Below are 19202 nucleotides of genomic sequence, written 5' to 3'. Positions count from 1 at the left end.
CCGCCGCTCCTCCTCTGTTCGCTCCGCCTAGGCTCGCCTCCCTCCCAGGCTCGTCCGCCTCGGTCCCGCCAGGTGACTCTCCGCCCCCCTCCCACGCTCAGGACTTCCACGCTCCCCCCACCCACCGGGACTGTCCTTCAGGCTCGCCCCCTCCCTAGTCTCTCCGGTCTTCTCCTAGAGATTTCCTTCCCGCCCACTCCCCTTCATCAGCGTCCGGGTTCGGCGGAATTCTTGGGAGTGTGTGTGTGCGTGTGCGTGTGTGTGTGCACGCGTGTTTGTGCGTGCACGCGCGTGTGTGCCTGTGTTGGCGAGGGTAGCGGTGGGGGTTACGGGTGAATGGAGGGGTGACGGGAGGGAGGTTGCGGGGTGGAGGGAGGAGGGTAAGAGGGGTTGGGTGGGGTGCGGCTGCCGTGGGATCTAGCATTTTTCCCTGGTGGGTCAGGGGACGTGGAGGTGGCATTTAACACAGTGGCATCAGCCGCGGGGTACTGTACTATGCCGCAGTGGCTCCAGTGACCGCGACACTATCGCTACCATAGTTCCCGGCATCTCATCGCCAGGGAGCTGGAGTGGCCCCAGAATCTGCCCCCACACCCTCCACCTCCTACTTCGGGGCCCAACACCTAAGCTTCCACCCAAAGCTCCCAAGGAACCCTCCGCAGCAGGCAAGGACCGCGAGCGGGGGGGGGGGGGGGGCGGGCAGCATTTGTCCTCGGGAATCTTGGCGCGCAAAAGGGCTGCGCGGAGGAAGAGTCTGACTTGGGTGTGAGGGCGGCCTGGGTAGCAGAGAGAACTGCTTAGAATAAACGGGGGAGGGGTGGGCTGATGGTGGGGTTTGGTTCCAATCCCGGCCCCTCCCTGGCACAAAAGGGAAGGAGGCGGCTGGCTCTCGTGGTCTCCAGGCAGCGCCCACCCTCACCGACACACTGATGCTCCCTGTTTGCTCTCCGTGCAGTTGCAGCAGCCTGTGTGGGGCGGCAGGTTCCCACCAGAGGGGACCCGAAGGGCGCCAGATCACTGGGGTGCAGCGGGAGCAAAGCTTAAGGGGGCGTGCCCAGGACTGAGGTGGTGGGTTCAGTTCCTCGGGCAGGACTGGCCTCCACTAATATTTCAGCGCTGCTGGCTATCCATTCTCCTCCATTCCAAGGAAACTCCAATATGACTTTGAAATTCCACTCTCTGGCCCCCAGCAGTATCTGTTAGAGGTGGGGGCCTCAGTCAAAGAGCAGTTCAGACTGTGAATGAGATCCGAGTTTATGGGGAGTTCAGAGAGCCCTCTCCAATTTGTCTTTTGGAGAGGACCTGTTCCAGCTAGCACTGAGTTTATAGGGGCTGGGGCACTGAAGGAGGATCTAAGCCTGTGGTGGGTGGGGATGTTGTCACCTGTCTCCCCCCACTCCCCTCCTCCTGGCACTGCCTGCCTTCCCCATCAGAGCGCCCTGGACCAGAAGAGCCTGATTTGCTGTTTGTTCAGCTCCAGCACAGGTGGCACCTCAGATAACCTGCTGGACTTTTCCCACATTGGATGACGGGGGGGCGGGGAGCAAAGGAAATGTAGGAGAGAGAGGAGTGGAAGTAGGAGTAGACGGGCATTCACTTGTTCAGCAAAGTATGTGCCAGCTATAGGGCTGTGTACTAGTTGTCTGATACATTCTGTGCCCGAGTAGCTCCCACTCCTTGGGGGAAAGTGACAGGTAAGCCAACGATTACAGCATATGGTTGGACGAGCATCTGCGAAGATACACAAGTCTGAAATTTAGGAATCAGCCTGGCTGCTTTACTCCCTTATGTTCCTTTACCTGGAATAGAGGCTGTGACAAAAAGCCCAGACTCTTCTCCAAATACGACGGATTTATTCTGTAGCTGCAGAGAAGCTTCGGGAAGTCAGCCCTCAACTGCCAGGCCCTTGGGGAGTTGGCCGAGCTGAGGAAAGCCTGCTCAGGCGAGGTCGTGTTCCCTTCCTGAGGCATCCTGCATCCAGTGACGGCTCAGCACAGAGGTGCAAAGGTTCAGCCTCCTCACCCCGACAGAGGACAACTCTGAAGGATGTGCACAGCTCCTCACGGGCTTGACCGAGGCCTTTGTGGGGACTGAATCACTGCTCTGCTTCTCCCTTCACCCCGTCCTTTCATCCTTGCTCTTGCACAGGTGTTGACTCCAAGAGCACAACATCCTCCACAGTAATCTCTGTCTTGGACTCTGCTTCCTGGGGAACGTAACTGCCTCCCTCCCATAGTCGATCAATCATGAAGTCCTGTTGATTTTAGCCACTGAGTGTTCCTTGAATCAGTCTGCTTACATCTGCACCGACATTATCCCACTGTTTCTTGCACTGCTCTCCTAGCTTCTTCCGTGGTCTGCCACCTTTTGCTAATGCCTCCTTACATCCACCCTCCACCTTAAAGCCGGAGTGATACGTGCAGAACACAAATCGGATCGTGGCACTCTTCTGACCTTTGCTTTGGGGATAGAGAAAACCTTTACCCAGAGTCTCTGAAGCCTGTGTGGTCTGCCTCCTATTGACCTCTCTAACCACCTTATTTCAAGTCCCTGTGGTCCTTGTTCTCTTCCCTGTAGACGCGCTGGCCTTCCTTTAGTCCTTTTTTTTTTTTTTTTTTTTATATATTCTGTCAGTTACATGGCTTTTGCACATGGTCTCTGGAAGCTTTCCTTCTTTATCGAATTAACTCCTGTTCATCCCTCTCATCTCAGCTTAAGGTATCAGCATTTCTCAGGGACGTTTTCCCTGGCTTCCCCTCCAGTGGTAGGCGGAATTATGAAATGGCACCAAAGGATTCTCATCTTGTACGATCTCCTTCCCTAGAGTGTGGGTAGAACCTGTAAATACGACGAGATGCTACTTTCACCATTATGTTGTATGACAAAAGAGATTTTGCAGGTGTAATTAATGCTACTAATCAGTGGACTTCAAGATAAAGAGATTATCCAGTGAGTCCTAACCAAGTCACAAGAATTTACTCTGTTGGCAGCAGAAGAGGAAATCAGATTTGAAGAAGAAGGATTTGACACGCGATTGCTGGCTTGAAGACGGAGGGGGCCACGTGGGAGGGAATGCAAGGGGCTGTGGCTGGCTTGAGGAAGGAGTAGGGTGCAGGGTAGGTACCTGAGAGTGGGGGCTAGTTAAGAGCAGTCTCTGACTGACAGCCAGCCAGAAAATAGGGACTTCAGTCTTAAGACCACAGGGAACTCGATCCTGCTGATGACAAGAATGAGCTCAGAAGCGGAAGTGGGTATTTCCCCTGGGAGAACCCAGAAAATAATTTCATCTGGCTGACACCTTGACCTCAGCCTGGTGACACCCTGAGCAGAGGACCCAGCCATATTGTACCAGACTTCTGGCCCACATGCCGGTGACCTACTAAGCGGATGTTGTTTTACGCTTCCAAATTCATAGTAATTTGTTGTAGTGGCAATAGAAAACAAACACACCCCTCAGTCGCAGGAAGTAGCAAATACAGACCCTTGCAAGCCACGGGAGGAAGATGTGGAAGTGCTGGAGATTTTAGACTTAGAAATATTTGGAGTAATGGCTATGGCAGCTGGTGTGGAGAGCGACGTGAGGGATGGGACAGGTTGGGAGTCCATGACGCAACTCAGGTGACAGATGATAGCGGCTTGAGCTAAAGTCATGGAGGCAGTGAAGATGGATCCAGGAGCTGTTTAGGAGGTAGACAGAATTTAGAGGATGCTTCCATGTGGAGGGTGAGGGAGGAGGATGAGATGAAAAGGAATAAGTTTTCTGGTAACTAGAAAGGAGCTGTTTGGTGATCACCTACTCTGTTCAAAGCACATTACTTTTAATCCTCACCAAGAACTACATGTTTCAGTCCAATATGATTGATCACTATTTAGCTGAAAAAACTGCGGCTCAGAGAGAGAGTTTAAGTAACTTTCCCAAAGCCATAAAACTACTTAGTGAAAAAGTTACAATCCAAAGCCAGGGGTTTTGGACATCACAATTCAGGTGCTCGCATACGATGATGCTTCCAAAAATGAGCGAAAAGGTTTTACTAAATTTCTCTGATCACCTTCTTTCTCTCATTTTACACAATATTTTTTCCAATGTTTTTGGACTTGTATAATCTCTCATGTACTCTCCCTGCCCCCCGCCACCACTCATGCATACCATCCTTCCCTGACAATAAATAACCTGGCCTCCCACTTCATAGAGAAAATAGTAACCCTCAGACAGAAACTCCCACCAGCGATCTGTTCCATTTTGGACATGATAAGTTTCAGATGCTTATTAGACATCTAGTAGGAATTCCAGTAGGAAGCTGAATATACAGGTTGCATAGGAAGTAATGCAAACCATAGAATTAATGAGAAATGAGGAACCAGGTCAGAAGTCTGGAAAAGACCATATTTAAAGACTGGATAGAGAAAGGCCAGCCGGGGAAAGAGACCAAGGGGAGAGGACAGAGAGCTGGGAGGAAAACAAGGGGAGCAAGCCATCATAAAAAAGAAAGGGAAAACAAAAGAGAAAGGAGAAGAGGGGGAGAAGGAGAGAGGGATAGAAGGAGAGAGAGAGAGCGAGCGAGCGAGAGAGAAGTTAATTAATTTCAAATGCAAGATTCCTGAGAAGGCAGGGAGATATGGAATTCAGAGCACGTGTGGAAGGTTCTAGCTTTTGATAGGAGTAGAGACTCAATTGTAAGAGGAAGTTAGAAGAGAATAATTATAGATGAAAATAAGTCACGGCTGACCAGCTAGCAACTATTAATTCCTAGACGCCTTGGCAGCTAAGTGTGGCTTTATGAGCACGTTTTGGACAGTGGTTGTGGGTGGAAGTGAGATAGGAGAGGAGTGGACTGTTTCTTCCTCTTTGCCCTTTCCTGCAGGTTGAATGTGAATCTTCAGTCATGCCATGAAGATAACACGCTAGGGATGGCAGAGTGATAAGATGGTAGGAGCCTGGGTCTCCTATACTCAAGCTGTTTTACTACTCAGGTTCTCTTGTATGAAAAAGGAACTGCAATCTGGAGGACCTACATATTTTCTCCTCTTGTCATAGCAACTTGTTTTGTATCTTAATTTACATAGGCAGTGCATAGATTTAATGGGAGCTGCTGTCTTATATTTTCTATTTTTTCTTTGAAGTTGGAGATCTGGTTATCAGTGAGTGGTGTGTGTGTGTGTGTGTATGAGTGAATAAGACTGAATTTTAGTAATCAGGGTTTTTTTAGATGGTTTTTTAAGAAAACTATATAAAATGGGAAAAGGGGAGCGGACATTGGAGGAATGTAGTAAGTAAGTAAGTTTTGAGGACCCACTTAGGAGTTGGTGACCATGACTTTCTAGTGGTATCAGTTTCTCCAGCAGAGCTCAGATAGTTGGATGCAAGCATGGACACTATTGATTGTTCAGTTCATCCAAAGTTGATATTTTGCCAGTTGGGTGGGAGTGAAAAACAAAAGGACAAAGGCAAAATAATGGGCCACGAAATCTCACTTGGAGAAGACAGAACTATGAAGTAAGTAACAAAGTCTAAAGTGAGTAGGCGTCAGAAGCTGGAGCTGTCAGCAAGGAGAAAGGGAAGAGAGTAGTGCAAAGATCGTATGGATGAGTGTCAGAGAACAGGGGTGTATTGAGAGTGAAGAAGCGGCATCGGGGAGCATAGAGGACCCCAAATCTGTGCACTGAGCTGCGAAAGGAAAAGGAGACACCCCTTTCTGCAGAGGGTGTGCTATCCTCACAGGACTGCTGGCTTACGTAACATGGGAGTTGGGAGAATGTTCAAAGAAGCTTGTGTTGGGAAAGGGGTTACAGAGGGGGAAACTCCTCTGAGAACCTTTCCTGGGTTTCTCTCCTAGGTACTTCTGTAACACCTCGTACCTCTCGTTACAGTAATTCTTACACTTACATGTTTTATAGTTGTCCTTTTGCTTACCTATATTCCAGGGCTCTGGCTCCTGCCATTTTCTCCAACAGGTTCTCAAACCACTCTCCACACTATTCTCATTACTTGTTTGCTGTCTTTGTGTTCAAGGAACCTTGAATTGCTTATAGTTTCATGGTGCATTCCATGCTGTTCATCGCCCTTGCACCTTGCTCATGCCGTCCCCTCTAACTAAATGCAGATGGGCGTTGGGGAGGTGAGGGCCGGGAGGTGATGGAAATAGATTGTTTCCAGAAGAAGGTTTATAAGAGGAAAAAAACTCCAAGTAATCGGTCAAGTGGAGAAGGGGGAATACCATGAGCAGAGGAGGGCACGAAAATGAAGTGCTAAGAGGGTAGAAGACATTTCTCAAAATCAGGAAATTCCATCTATGCCAGGGATTAACTCAGCCTTTAGGGAGAATGGGGTTGCTCAGGATCAGGAAACAGGGGACTTGAGATCAAAGCAAGGAGGGGACTGCAAAGTCAGTATGGGTGACCAGAGGAAAGAGACCTTGACCCTCATTCCAGAATAAATCAGAAACCTAAGAGGTCAAGGAAGCAAGTGCAGGATGTCCTGACAGAGGGCCAAGCTCAGTTCTGAGGGAAGTTGCTTCTTTGATTCAAGCCTTGACCTGCCAAGGTTGTCACGTTTTTTTGGTTTCTCTCTCTCTCTCTCTCTCTCTCTCTCTCTCTGTGTGTGTGTGTGTGTGTGTGTTTTGAAGGGCAGTGCTGGCCCACCAAGCTTGACTCTTACAGCCAGAATAGTTTACCTTTCCCTTGGGGAAGTCCCAATCACCTAGCTACTGCCACACTGGCTCAAGTGTGGGCACATGATCCTTCTTTCAATATTCTGTATCACAATTGAGATAAGCGGGGAACGTTTAAACAACACTTCAGTAAATGTTCTGGGGAAACAACTAAAGAGGGGAGACTATAGTGTGTAACGCACAGTCAGATAACCTGCTTTATAAGGGACTGCTTCTTCCCTAGGCATCTTGCAGCTCCACAAAATATCAGCTTTTACCCAGGAAACCCCGTGTTCACACACACACACACACACACACACACACACACACACACAGTGGTGTGAGGGGCGTGGGCTAGGCTCTGCCCCCAGCACCTCTGGCTCTGACACACATGCACAGCCAGGAGAGGAACCAGTCACAGGGTAGTCCTTGGGGTGCCCACTCACCCGCCGGCTCAGCCCCTCCCTCTGTGGCTCATTAGGCTGCCTTCTCTCCACATCTATCAAGGCCTTCTCTTGTCTCCGTTACTGTGATGTGCAGCTATGTTTCTGTGCTGAGCTCCTGCCCACACACTCCCTGCCCACGTAGGAGGCTCTTCTCTTGGGATAATTAAAGAGGGAGCAGGCTGAGAAGACAGATGGGTTGGAGCTGGAGCAGGCAGGTGTGTTGGTCAGAGGAAAGCAGCGAGGGGAAGGACCACCTTCCGGAACCTGGGACTTGTGCTAGGGAGAGCCGAGCACACACACATAGGGGCTGGAGCTCACTGATGGCTACACTTGGCTTCAGACATGGCCTCTCGCATGTACACCAAGAGAGGGCTGGATCTCCCATGTCAGGGTCTCATTTGAAAGCTAAAAAGCCACCGGAAGTCACCAGAGAGAGAGCATCCATGAACACACCGAGTTACGAGGCTCTGGGGCCCTGTGGTACCTGTTGGTGAACAGCAAGGTTGAAGACAAGCCAAGATACTGAAACTGGAAAGGCAATGCCAGACAGAGGGCCCATGCATGTTCAATGAAAAGCACAAAGATTTTTCAGGCTGTAGGAGAGGGCAGTCCTGAGTACTCCCTGAGTACTTGGCACAACTTCCTCTGTAACGGCTTTCGGCTTTCGGCTTTCGGCATCATCACTGCTGCATTTTAGTCTTTGCTAAAAAATCAAGAGTTTTTACAAGCCAGTTGAGACCACGATTCTGTCCCTAAGACTCCATTTTTCCCTGGCCCTAAGATTTTAGTTCTCCTAGCTTTACAAGGCTTGGGCAGGAGGTAGGAGGGGAGGGAATGGGAGCCCTGCGCCCTCTGCTGGCCAGATCGGGCATTGCCAGGACAGACCGGAGGCCCAGGGCGGAGCAGGGCCAGACCACCTGTGCCCCACTGCCTCAAAGACACAACCTCTGCTAGAGGGGTAGGAATAACGGTTATAGCTACCATTCATTATTAAGCACTTGCTACTTGTCAGGCACTGGCAGGCAGTTTACATCATTATCTCATTTACATTTTAATTCTCCAAGCATCTCTTTCAACAACCCTGAAAGATTGTGTAGGAGGCTGAGAGTCCCCCAGCTAGTAAGTGATATTTCAGAACTAAAATCTGACTCGGATTGGCTCCAAGCTCTTTCCCATCTGTTGTGCTTTTAGGCAGCCTCATACCTGCCCTGACTTGGGTCTTGACTCTGACCCTAGCTCTAACTGGCTTAACCATCCTTTTCTGATCTGAGCCTCAAGCCAAACCCTAGCTTCAGCCTCAAGCTAGAATCCACCCACCTTACCTCCTGCTCCTGGCACCTAGTGTTTGCACTGGATCTTTCCTTGGTTTGGATGGTCCTTCTCCCTATGAATCTGATTTCCTCCCAAGCTTGATACTTAATTTCCATCTGTCTCTTGGGCGAGCAGCCAAACTCTCAGAAAGAAAAAGATGAAGTAGGGAGGCCGAAGAAGTCTCTGCGTGTGTGTGGGGGGGTGGGGGGTGGGGGGTGTAGCTAACTGGGAACATTGAGGTGGAGTGTACATCTCAAATCTTAGCCAGGCCAAGGTGTCCTGAGGTTAGTGATCCCAGGAGAGATGTGGGTGAGGCCCTAGGTCCCGTGGGAGGGAGAAGAGCTGAGCTAGAATCAGCTGGGCTCTCAGCAGCAGGGCCCTTGGACAATTCTTATAGGAGAATTACAGCTCACCCCTGTAGGAATCTAGCAACCCCTCCAAAACTTCTGCCCTCCTCCCACAGCTGCATGGGTGCAGATCTCCAGAGCACTGGGTGGTCCTTCATCTTGGCTGCAGCCCTGAGATCAATACTTCAGCACATTGGGCAGGCTTGCTGGTGATTAACAAGCTTTGCTCAGGGGCACCTGGGTGGCACAGCGGTTAGGCGTCTGCCTTTGGCTCAGGGCGTGATCCCGGCATTATGGGATCGAGCCCCACATCAGGCTCCTCCACTATGAGCCTGCTTCTTCCTCTCCCACTCCCCCTGCTTGTGTTCCTCTCTCGCTGGCTGTCTCTATCTCTGTCAAATAAATCAATAAAATCTTTAAAAAAAAAACAAAAAACAAGCTTTGCTCAGCACTACTGGCTTCTTTTCCCCTGGCTACCCCGATACTGCTCTTGACAGTCCTTCTTAAGAAAGGCAGGAGCTTGCCTGGCCTTAGCTGCAGCTGAGGTGGTCCTTTTACTTATCTTCCTGAAAGAAACAGCAAGGCAGACCTAGGTTTTATTCCATGTGACTTGGGACCCCTGTGATATCGGGCAAATTATCTAGTCTCCCAGAGCCTTGGTTTCCTCATTTTAAAATGGGGTAGTAGTAGCATCTTTCTCATGTAGTTGCGAGGACTGATTGGGACAATGCACTTAACCCGGGACCTGGCACAGAATAGCTTCTCAATAAGTCATATCTAATATTTTTAGTTGCTCTCTGAACTTCAGTTTCTGACTTAGAAAAATAAGGATAATAACAATTTAAGCTTCCTAACATTGTTGTAAGAGATAATGAGGTAATGTATGAGATAGCAGTTATGAATGATTCCATAACAGTGTGTGAAAAAATGGGACCTTTCCTTGGTCCCCTAAATCAGACTATTGTCATCTAAGCTTTTAACTGCCCACCTTATGGAAAATTTAATCTCATTCTATGTTTTCTGGCTTTCTTTCACTGTCTTTCCCCACAATTTAGTGTCTTGCAAAATGTCTCTGTGGGTTTTATGTTGAACAGAAAAGGGGGGGGCGGTGGGCAGGAGGAAGGCCTGAGCTTAGAGACCATGATGGGTTATGCGGATATGCACCTTGCTCAAGCCTGTTCTTCCCCTAGGTGGCGCTGCTCTGAGGCTCCAGTGCCAGTTTGAGCCAGGGTCATCTTTCTCCCCTTTCCAAAGACTCCATTCGTAGTGGTCCCTATTCTGGACCCCCTGTGAAAGTGGGGTCCAGGCTGCTTTCTTCCCCAGAAACCCTGTGATAGGTAGAATTTTGGCTCCCATTACCTTGCCATCTGGTGTTACTCCTGTGATTATGGCAAAAAAAAAAAAAAAAGGACTTTGTGGTAGTAAGATTAATAATCAGCTGACCTTAAAGTAGAGAGATTATTTTGGATTATCTAGGTGGACCTAATCTAAGCACAGGAGCTCTAAAAGGCAGAGATCTTTCTCAGTCTTGTAATAGAAGGGGAAGTAAGATATTTGAAGAATGAGAAAGATTTCACAACAGCTTTGTTGGCTTGAAGATAAAGGGACCATGTGTCAAGGAAACAAGGGCCTCAGTTTTACAACCAAAAGAAACTGTATTCTTCTAATAACCTCAGTGATCCTGGAAGATTCTTTTCCAGAGCCTCCCGGAAGGAGGCCAGCTCACCCAACACCTTGATTTTGGCCTTAGAGGCCCTGAACAGAGGACCCAGTTGTACCCACCGTGCTGGAATTTCTGACTCACAGAATTGTGATATTATAAAGGGGTTCTGTTTTAAGCTGTTAAACTCATGTTTATATGAAACATGTTATAGCAGCAAAAGAAAACTAATATAATACTTAAGGATCCCATTCCTTTTCTTAGTCTTGGGGCATCTCCTCTCCTTGGGTTCAGAAGCTCCTGCTTCTTCAACTCTAAGCCCTCACAGACAATTGGGCACAATTCATCTAGAATCCCTTTTGTCACAAACAAAAGTTAGGGTAAAAAGTTTCTGAAAATTTCTATTTTTGACTGTGTAATTCAAAAAGCTTTGGGGCACCCATGTAGCTCAGTTGGCTAAGTGTCTGACTCTTGATCTCAGCTCAGGTCTTGATCTCGGGGTTTTGAGTTTGAGGCCTGCACTGCACTCCATGCTGGGCATGGGGCCTACTTAAAAAAAACAAAACAAAACAGCTGTAAGTCCAGGAGATACAAAGATTTAGTACTTTCTTATGATGGGAGGAGGGATGAAATGGATAAAACCTAAATGAGTATCTCAGTAAAGTTTCCTGCCACATATATAAGTACTTAGCTTAGTACTTACTACACAGTAACTAATATTAATATTCTGCCCATTCTACCTGTCCTGACCTAACTCCATCCAGTTTGATCCCAAATTGGTAGAACAGTGTCTGTCATGCAGTGATGGAAGTCACTCCCCAGCAGTAGAGGACCCCAGCATGGTGTTGCTGATATTCAAAATGTCTTCGGGCATGCTGGCTCCACCATGAGGAATCCTCCTCATCCTGGAACCGCAGAGGCAGAGATAGACTCGCCTGGGGCCCCAGAAGAGTTTTGTTTCTGCATCCAGAACAGGGAAGATGGCCTTGTGCTGTAGTCCAGGATTCTATGGGGGCAGCAGAAGCCACCTGTTCTAAGAGAGCCTTCTCCTGGGACAGGTATGCACATTCTAGTGGGTCAACGGAAAGGTTATTCTCAGCTCTCTAAATCCATTGGGTACCACAAAAATGGCCTGTATAACATACCCACCCATTTCTAGCTCAACACAATTTGAGGGCAGCGATGGTAGGAAAATCTCTTAAGAGATCAACACGCATCTTTCTCCAACATTAAGCCTTTACCTGTCTCAACTCCCATCTCTTTGGTTGCCAAATATATATTCGAGGATGTACGTTGTGTCAGGCACAGTTTTGGCCCTGAGGAGACAGAGATGAACAAGACAGACTGAGTGCCAGCTCTCATATTTAGTGAGGAAGAGATCGGAAATAACCACATAGTTTTAAATGAATTACTGTGCAATGATCCTCGTAGTGTCTCCTGACACCTGGACTCCAGCCATAGCCTCAGTTCCTACGGCTATCTGAGAAAGTTGTGTGCCCAGTCTTTCACGTCTGGGTGCACCTATGTCACTGGCATACACCGTATCTGAAAGGTTGTTCAGTGTTGAGGACACCAACAGTTCTGAGGGAATGTCTCCATGGCCACACATCAGCAGATGCTTCCACACACCCTGCCCTGACAGCACCCAGGGCCCTACCCTTCATTCTCTCCTACTACCTGTAATAATTATTCTTGATATTCGTAATTGATGACTTGGCATCTTGAAATCATGGGCCGACCTGATCAGGGTTGTTTACATCTCCGCTGTGGTCTTGCTTTCATGGGTTCTTGAAAATCGTATTACGAGCTCTCCACCCACAAGCTCCCAAATCTTTGCTTCCTGCCCAGTAGTGGATGTCCCCACCTAAAACCTTCCTGGCACTAGCACAATAAGAGTTTTTTGCCAGTGTTTTTCCCTTCTTCTCCTTCCTCACCACCCTAGTGCTTCCCTGTGTGGCCCTGCATGGGCGTGTGCCCCTTCCTCTTGGGGTCTGTAAATAATAAATTCTTCTTTCAATGGCATTGACCTCTATGTGTCATCCCTCAGTCATACTGATAAATTAAATCCAAGGTTCATTTTAAAATGCCACCTGGCACAGCTTAGACCAAGGACTGGCCAGGCCCTGGAGGAGGTAAAGCTGTGACCAGGGTGAATATGATTCGGAGATGATATCAGATTCCTCCCCAGACACCCCACAACACTTTCTCTGCCCCAAACCTGCAGACCTCCCTCCAAGTATGCCAAAGTTACTTAAAAACTCCCCAAGCACTAATCTCCAGCTGTTCCCAACCAGGATGTTCCACTCCACCTCGTCTCCATCTGCCACTCTGTCTTTTGAAATATCATACAGAGGGAGGGCTGGATTTCTGGCAGCACCAAAGCCAGCTCTAACAACTGACAGGGTAGAGCAGGGCCAGGTGAGTGGCCTGTGAACTCTTCTCCCCTTGAAATGTGTCCCAAACATGGGGTAGCCCTAGCCCCAGGTTCCAGGGCTGGGCCAGAGGAAGGAAGGAGGAGTAGAGGTGTCTGCTCTGGTCCACTAAGCTAGGTCAAATCACTCAGGGTTCACAAAGTTAAGGATACGCGCTCTGGAATGAAATATAATGGTCAGTGTGTGTATGTGAATATACCTACGAAAGCATGTGCACACTTTCAACAGTGTGATGTATAACCCAGCTTTGCCTTGGCTCAGCACGGATTCTCAATTCATCATGTACCCCAGCCCCTTTGAATCAAACCCACTAGCTACTACACAGCCCATGCCCCTTGCCCCTGTGACTCAGAATTCAGACAGAATTCATCCTGGCCCACCATTGGCTTCGCCTTTTCCTGTCACTCCCACAAATGCTTAGTGAGGAAGCAAATACTTTATTGAAGTGCAACTTGCAGGCTACATTTGGGAACTTCCCATATGGGAGGCATTTAAAGGATATTTTGGAAGAAGAGGGCTCTGGGTGCATTTCTGTGTGTTCACAAGTGTGTGCACACCTGTGGAGGGCATCTGTGTGTCTATTGGTGTGTGAGTCTCAGTATATAGGTCTTTATGAGGTGCATGAATGAATGTATGTATATATAATGTAATATATATATATATATATTTGTTTTTTGTGGGTGTAAGGCGTACCTATGTTTGTGAGAAAGCATATGTGTTCTGAAAATGGAAACTCCAGAATATTCTCCATGGAATGCAGTCTTGGGTGCAGTATGTGTGTATGCAACTGCGTGCGCGTGTGCCGGGGAGTGGGGGACGAATGCAGGCTCTACTCCCATACCTCTAGGTGAACGTCTACCCTCAATTCACTCCCATCTCTGTACCTAGCAGACAGGATGGCAGAGTTTCTGCAGGCAGGTGTTCCTATAGCTCTGGATTCCCTGGGAGGAATCCTAGGGCTAGGAATGGGTCACTGTGGGTCTGAGGGTCCCTCCTGGCCAGTCCTGCCCTCTCCACCCTGAGAAGTTCCCTCCCCAGGCTCGCCCTCATCATCGGCTTCAGCCAGTTCCTCAGGCATTGGCCACTCTCGAGTCTGCCACTCGAGCCGTTCGATGCGGTAAGCGATCTTGAGTGCGCTGGACTCCAGCTCGGCCAGGAGGCGAGCAAACTTGGTCTGTAGATCATCGAGTTGCTCATCAAGGCCTCGTAGCCGGGACTCTGTGGCTTCTTGTAGGGCGATCTCAGCTGCCTCTGCATTTACGTCCAACTTGTTCATTTTGAGCAGGATCTCACGGCCCTTTTCCTCCATCACGACCTGGGCCTGTGGATACTCGCTCAGGACTTCCCGCAGGTCCTCCTTGCTCAGGCAGAACAGGTCTGAATACCCTAGACTCTTGATGTTGGCTGTGCGGCGGTTCCCAGACATGTTTCCTGTGGCCCATGGGCAGACACATGGGAGGACAGTTAGTCAGAAGAGGTGTGAGGGGGTTTTTCACTCCTGAAAGGACCCCCCCCCTCTATATTTGCTTTTGGGCCTCTCTGTTAATTCTTTCATTCAGTAATGTGACTGGGGACCAGGCCCTGTGCTGGATGGGTACAGCGATCTGCCTGCAAGAATTCACAGTCTACAGGCGATAGACATTCAATGGAATAGTTACAAAACAGTATAGCTAGTACAGTGTAGACGTATGCATCCAGTGCTGTGGGAAGATAGGTAAAGAGCCCCTTATAAGCTGGCAGAAACTTTTGGAAAGTTTGGAGGAAGTGATGCCTGACTGAGCAGGAGGTCAGAGAGGAAGGGCAGGTCTGGTGGGGGGAGGCATCCAGGCAGAGGGAGGAGTGTGAGCAGAGGGATGGGGGTAGGAGCCAGTTAGGTGCTGCAGCAAACTGTAAGCAGTCCAGAGTGGCTGAAGTACAGGGTGGGAGGAGAGTGGAAAGAGGAAGGGAGAGCAGGGCACAGAGCTTGGTAAGCCACGACAGGGAGTTCAGACCTTATGCCGAGGGCAGCGGGAAAGTACTGAAATATTTTAAGCAAGGGAGCTGTATGGTATCATTCATATTTTAGGAAGCTATTGGTGAGGTGTTGTGAGGAAGATAGATTAGGCTGACCGCTGCAAAGCTGAGAGCTAGAAGGACTCAGAAGGCGCATAGGAACTATCCTTTGTGAACACTTGCTGTGCTCCAGACATTGCCCTGAAGCCGTACCCACAGAACTCATCTGATCCTCACAAATAACTCTTTGGGTTTTTAATATCATCCCTATCGGATAGATGAGAACACTGAGGCCTAAAAAAGGGAAATGCTTTGTCCAAAATCATGTAGACAGCAGCTGACTGCATCCAGGAAGTGGAGCTTGAGGGGTCCTTGGAGGACAGATGTGAGGCCTTTGGAACAACTAGAAAGTGAGATCCCCGGGCTGACAGCCTGTGTGGCTTTAGTCAGTGACAGTGTGCTCTCCCCTTGCCGTGTTCTCCCGTCTCCTGGGGCCTCAGTGCCCTTGCTTGTGATGAGGCATACCACCAACACCTACTGCACAGGCGGATAAAAGGAATCAACGAGCCAGTGTATAACACCTGGCCTGGCCTGGAGTTGGTGGAGTGAATGGCAATGCCTTCCCTCTACCCTCCTTTCCACTTGGCCGTGAGAAAGTTCCTTGTACTGACTCCAAGTGTGTGTACATAAGTACCTCAACGACCTTGGACAGTTTCCCAAACATCACTGTACTCCAATTTCCTTACTGTGAAAATACAGAGAACAGTACCTACCTGAGTTACGGTGAGAATTGAGTGAGTTGGTGCATATGAAGACTTTGAACACGGCATGTAGTAAGTATGCAATAAGTATAAGCTATTCTTATTCTTATCATCTCTGTCACTTTCCACTTGTCTGTTGGTGCCTTGGGTTGACACCCACAGAGCAGATATACTTCCTCTTCCCAAGGATCCACCTTGTATAGAAGCTTTGCTTCTTCTCAGAGGACAGACCCTCCATGTCCTGCTTCTCTTGTGAGCCCTCTAGTGACTCAGGTAAGGCCAGGTTTCCTTAACCTGTACGCCCTGAAGTAGCATCTAGTCTCAGTAGAGGGTTCTGCTGTCCCCCTCCCCCCTTCCCCCAGCCCTGTCCCAGAACAAATGCTGAGGTGCCCACCTTTGATGTTGATGATGCTGATCTCCCCAAAGTAGAGCCCTGCACCAAGCACGGCGTACCGTGTGACACCGTCATCTGCGACCACGGCCAGCTGACCCTCACGGATGATGTACATCTCCCGGCCAATGTCCCCCTTGCGGCAGACGTATTCTCCGGGTGAATAGGTCTGGGGCTGCAGCTTCAGCACCAGCTCCTCCAGCAGGCTGGCCTCACAGTTCTGGAAGATCTGCACCCGGCTCAGAGTAGACAGGTGTACGGACACGGCCACTTCTGCCCGCAACCGCTCAGGCAAGTGCTGTAAGATGGCTACCTCATTGGTCATCTTCTTGTTGATCTGCAGGTGCTGGTACCTGGGGGCAAAGGCAGTAATAGTTCCTCACCAGCCCCATACATGCCTGCCTTATTCCTTCCGTCAGGGTTCAGCCAAGCTTCAGCCAAGGACCCAATCACCCTGAGATCTCACAGGGGTCATGGGAATGCTGGATAGTGGCTGATGAATATCTTCACTCCAGGGTCACTTCACAGATATGTTTTGACCTCTTCTTTCTCACCTGGGGCCCGAAAACCTCCACCAGTTGACAATGAATAAGACACCCTTTACCTACTGTCAAGCTTTACCCCACCCACCTTTCAGTGACGCCTCGTACCATCCCACTGATACCTCCTTCAGTCACTGAGCCCTGTATCTAGCGGCCCTCTGCTTTAGCTCCCCAACTTGCTGACATTTCCTTTCGTTCATCCCACAGTATGGATGACTACGACACAGTCAACCATCTCGTTGGCCATCCCCTGGGAAGTATTGCTCTTCTCCCTTTACCCCTTTGAGGGCCTTCTGAGCCCTACCAGGCAGTGGCAGTTTTTATTCCAGGTTATTCTTCTTTGTGTATGAGTTCCTCTCCCTATCAATCTCTTATCCAACCCAGCCCCCTAAGTCCAGATGCAGCTAGTAGAAGACATTCCTTTCTCAGCCCCACCCAGTGAACCCCCCCTGATGAATGCCATGCCCTGGTTCCCTTGCCTGGCCCGCTAGGCAATAAGGGCCCTGCCACCTTCCTCAGGCTTTATCCAGAACACCTCTCCATGTCCTGGCCTGGGACCCCCACGTACTCACCAGTCAATAACTCGCCGCTCTAGCCGGCGGTTGACGTGTTGTTGCTTCATGTACTTCTTCACCAGTGCGTGGTCCGGGTAGAAAGCTGCATCTGCAGTGTTCATGTTGTAGATAACCGAGCTCATGCTACCCATGATGGTGGCAAAACCCATGACAGCCAGCAGGAAGTCACCCACCATGAAGAGGTACTCCTCCTCCCGCGCTGGCAGGGGCGTATCGCCCACGGTGGTCAGGATCAGCGTGGAGAAGTAAAAGCTGTAGAGGTACTGGCGCCGCAGACGCTCAAAGCCAGGCTGCGCGGGGTCGGGGTACACCCAGGCGTCACGCCCGAAGCCCAGGTACCGGGACAGGGCAAAGTACAGACAGCTGTTCCAATGGATAACAACAAAAATGTAGAGCATCAGCTTGGTGATGCGAAAGGCGTTTGGGTAAGCTGTGCGGGTTTCTGTGCGGTCGAAGGCCTCAAAGAGGCGGGGCACACGCAGAAAGCGGTTCAGCCTCAGCATGGGGGTGTGTGGGCCCAGCTGCATGTAGGCTACATCTGTGGGCATCAGGGAAACCAGGTCCAAGAAGAAGCTCCAGGTGCGAGCGTAACGACTTGAAATCCTGCCCTTGTCCACCACCAGGATGCCCTGGTCCAAGAATCCTGGGGAAGGGAAGGCGGAGACAGGCTGGGATCAACCATGAGATGGGGTCAGGTATGGGGCTGAGTCAGGGCACCTGCCTGCTCCAGTAATAAGGGTGAGGGTGGGCAGGCCAGGGGAGGACAGGGAGACAGACATGGGGACAGGGTGGGGGTGGGCATAACCTTGCTCCAGGGTTTCTGGGATGGGCATAGGGTGTTGTGAAGCATGGAGACCTGTGAAAGTGCTCTCAGGAAGGGGGTCACTTCCTCATAACTGAGAGGCCCTCTTTAGGAAGGTAACATGGAACAAGGTGTCAGCCTTGGGCCCACTGACCTGTGTGGAAGCGCACCACGATGTCTAGTAGGTATAGCAGGTCACTTGTGTAGTCTAGCACTAACCAGGCCACCAGATAACCGTGTTGCAAGTCAGGAAAGCAGGCTCTGCATGGTGGGGACAGAAGAGATTGGCTCAACAGCACCCTCTGTGTAAGGCAATCTCCCCAAGGCACTCAGCACTCTGCCCTGGGCCCTCTCTTCCGTGCTGCCCCTCCTTCCGGCCCTGCCCAAGGGCCTGCCCCTTTCCTTGACCTGACTCTTGAGCCCTTCTCTCTGCTTAAGGCCCTTCTTTCAGCGCCCTGCCAAACCTGCACACGATGATGATGAGGTTATACATTACTGGGAAGACCATCGTGTTTAGCCACCAGTAGTAGTAATCCCCAGATGGGTCTAGGACAGGCAGCGACTTCCTGTGGAAGGAAGAGGAGAAGCAGTGTTTCATTTTTTTTCACCAGACATTCATTGTTGAGTTTGTCACTGGGGGCATAATGAAGAATTAGGTTCCATCCAGTTAGGTGGACAGATCTGACACAGGGGACCAGGATCTCTCACCTGGCCTTGGATGGGGCAGAGGGGCTGGACTCCGTTGTCTTCACTTTGCCGTCCTGGCTCATGCTTCCGTGGCCTGATGCCTGGATGTGGAATATCCAGGGCCTTTGCCTATAGGTGGCTTCAGGAGGTGGGGACTGGTGCCTGCCTGCCTGTCTGGAAGAGGCTGCCCTTGGTCTCCAGCTGTGATTCCTCTGCCTCTGACTTCTGAAGCTCTTAGCAACACAACCAGGGCCAGCCCCTACTGAAGGGGCAGAGGCAGTGTGGCTCCAGCGCCCCGCCCTGTCTCCCAGGGCCTGGGTTTACACCTGCCCAACTAAACATCTCTAATGAGGTCCCTGGAGAAGGTGGGGGTGCATACCTCAGAGGTAAGGCTGGGCCTTGTTTCTTCCCCCACCCTGCCAAGATGAACTACTTAGGGGTCCTCTAAATCAGGAGACGGGGGTGCCAGAGTAGGCTCAGATAGTCATTCTGTTTTACTTTGTGCAAGTTCGCTGCTTGGGCCTCATTATTTATCATTTAACAACTATTTACTGAATGGCTCATTTGTGTCAGGCGCTGAATTGTCTAGGGACAATGCTTGTCACATCA

General features: G+C 50.0%; 2 protein-coding genes across 4 annotated transcripts in view; one reads left to right on the top strand and one right to left on the bottom strand.

Moving 5' to 3' along the window:
- Window positions 1–19202, top strand: part of FAM160A2 (family with sequence similarity 160 member A2) — an 89917-nt gene that overhangs the window by 43217 nt on the left and 27498 nt on the right. The window lies entirely within an intron of this gene.
- On the bottom strand, window positions 13751–18676 carry CNGA4 (cyclic nucleotide gated channel subunit alpha 4). Its single transcript, XM_002924995.2, has 6 exons — window positions 18615–18676; window positions 18371–18472; window positions 18061–18167; window positions 17102–17747; window positions 15991–16340; window positions 13751–14274 (listed from the first exon to the last, which is right to left on the bottom strand). The coding sequence occupies exons 1-6, from the start codon at window positions 18674–18676 to the stop codon at window positions 13814–13816; spliced, it is 1728 nt and encodes a 575-aa protein (XP_002925041.1). The 3' UTR covers window positions 13751–13813.

Source organism: Ailuropoda melanoleuca, chromosome 8 (genome assembly GCF_002007445.2).
Source record: "Ailuropoda melanoleuca isolate Jingjing chromosome 8, ASM200744v2, whole genome shotgun sequence".
NCBI lineage: Eukaryota > Metazoa > Chordata > Mammalia > Carnivora > Ursidae > Ailuropoda > Ailuropoda melanoleuca.
This window is presented reverse-complemented; position numbering and strand designations above follow the sequence as displayed.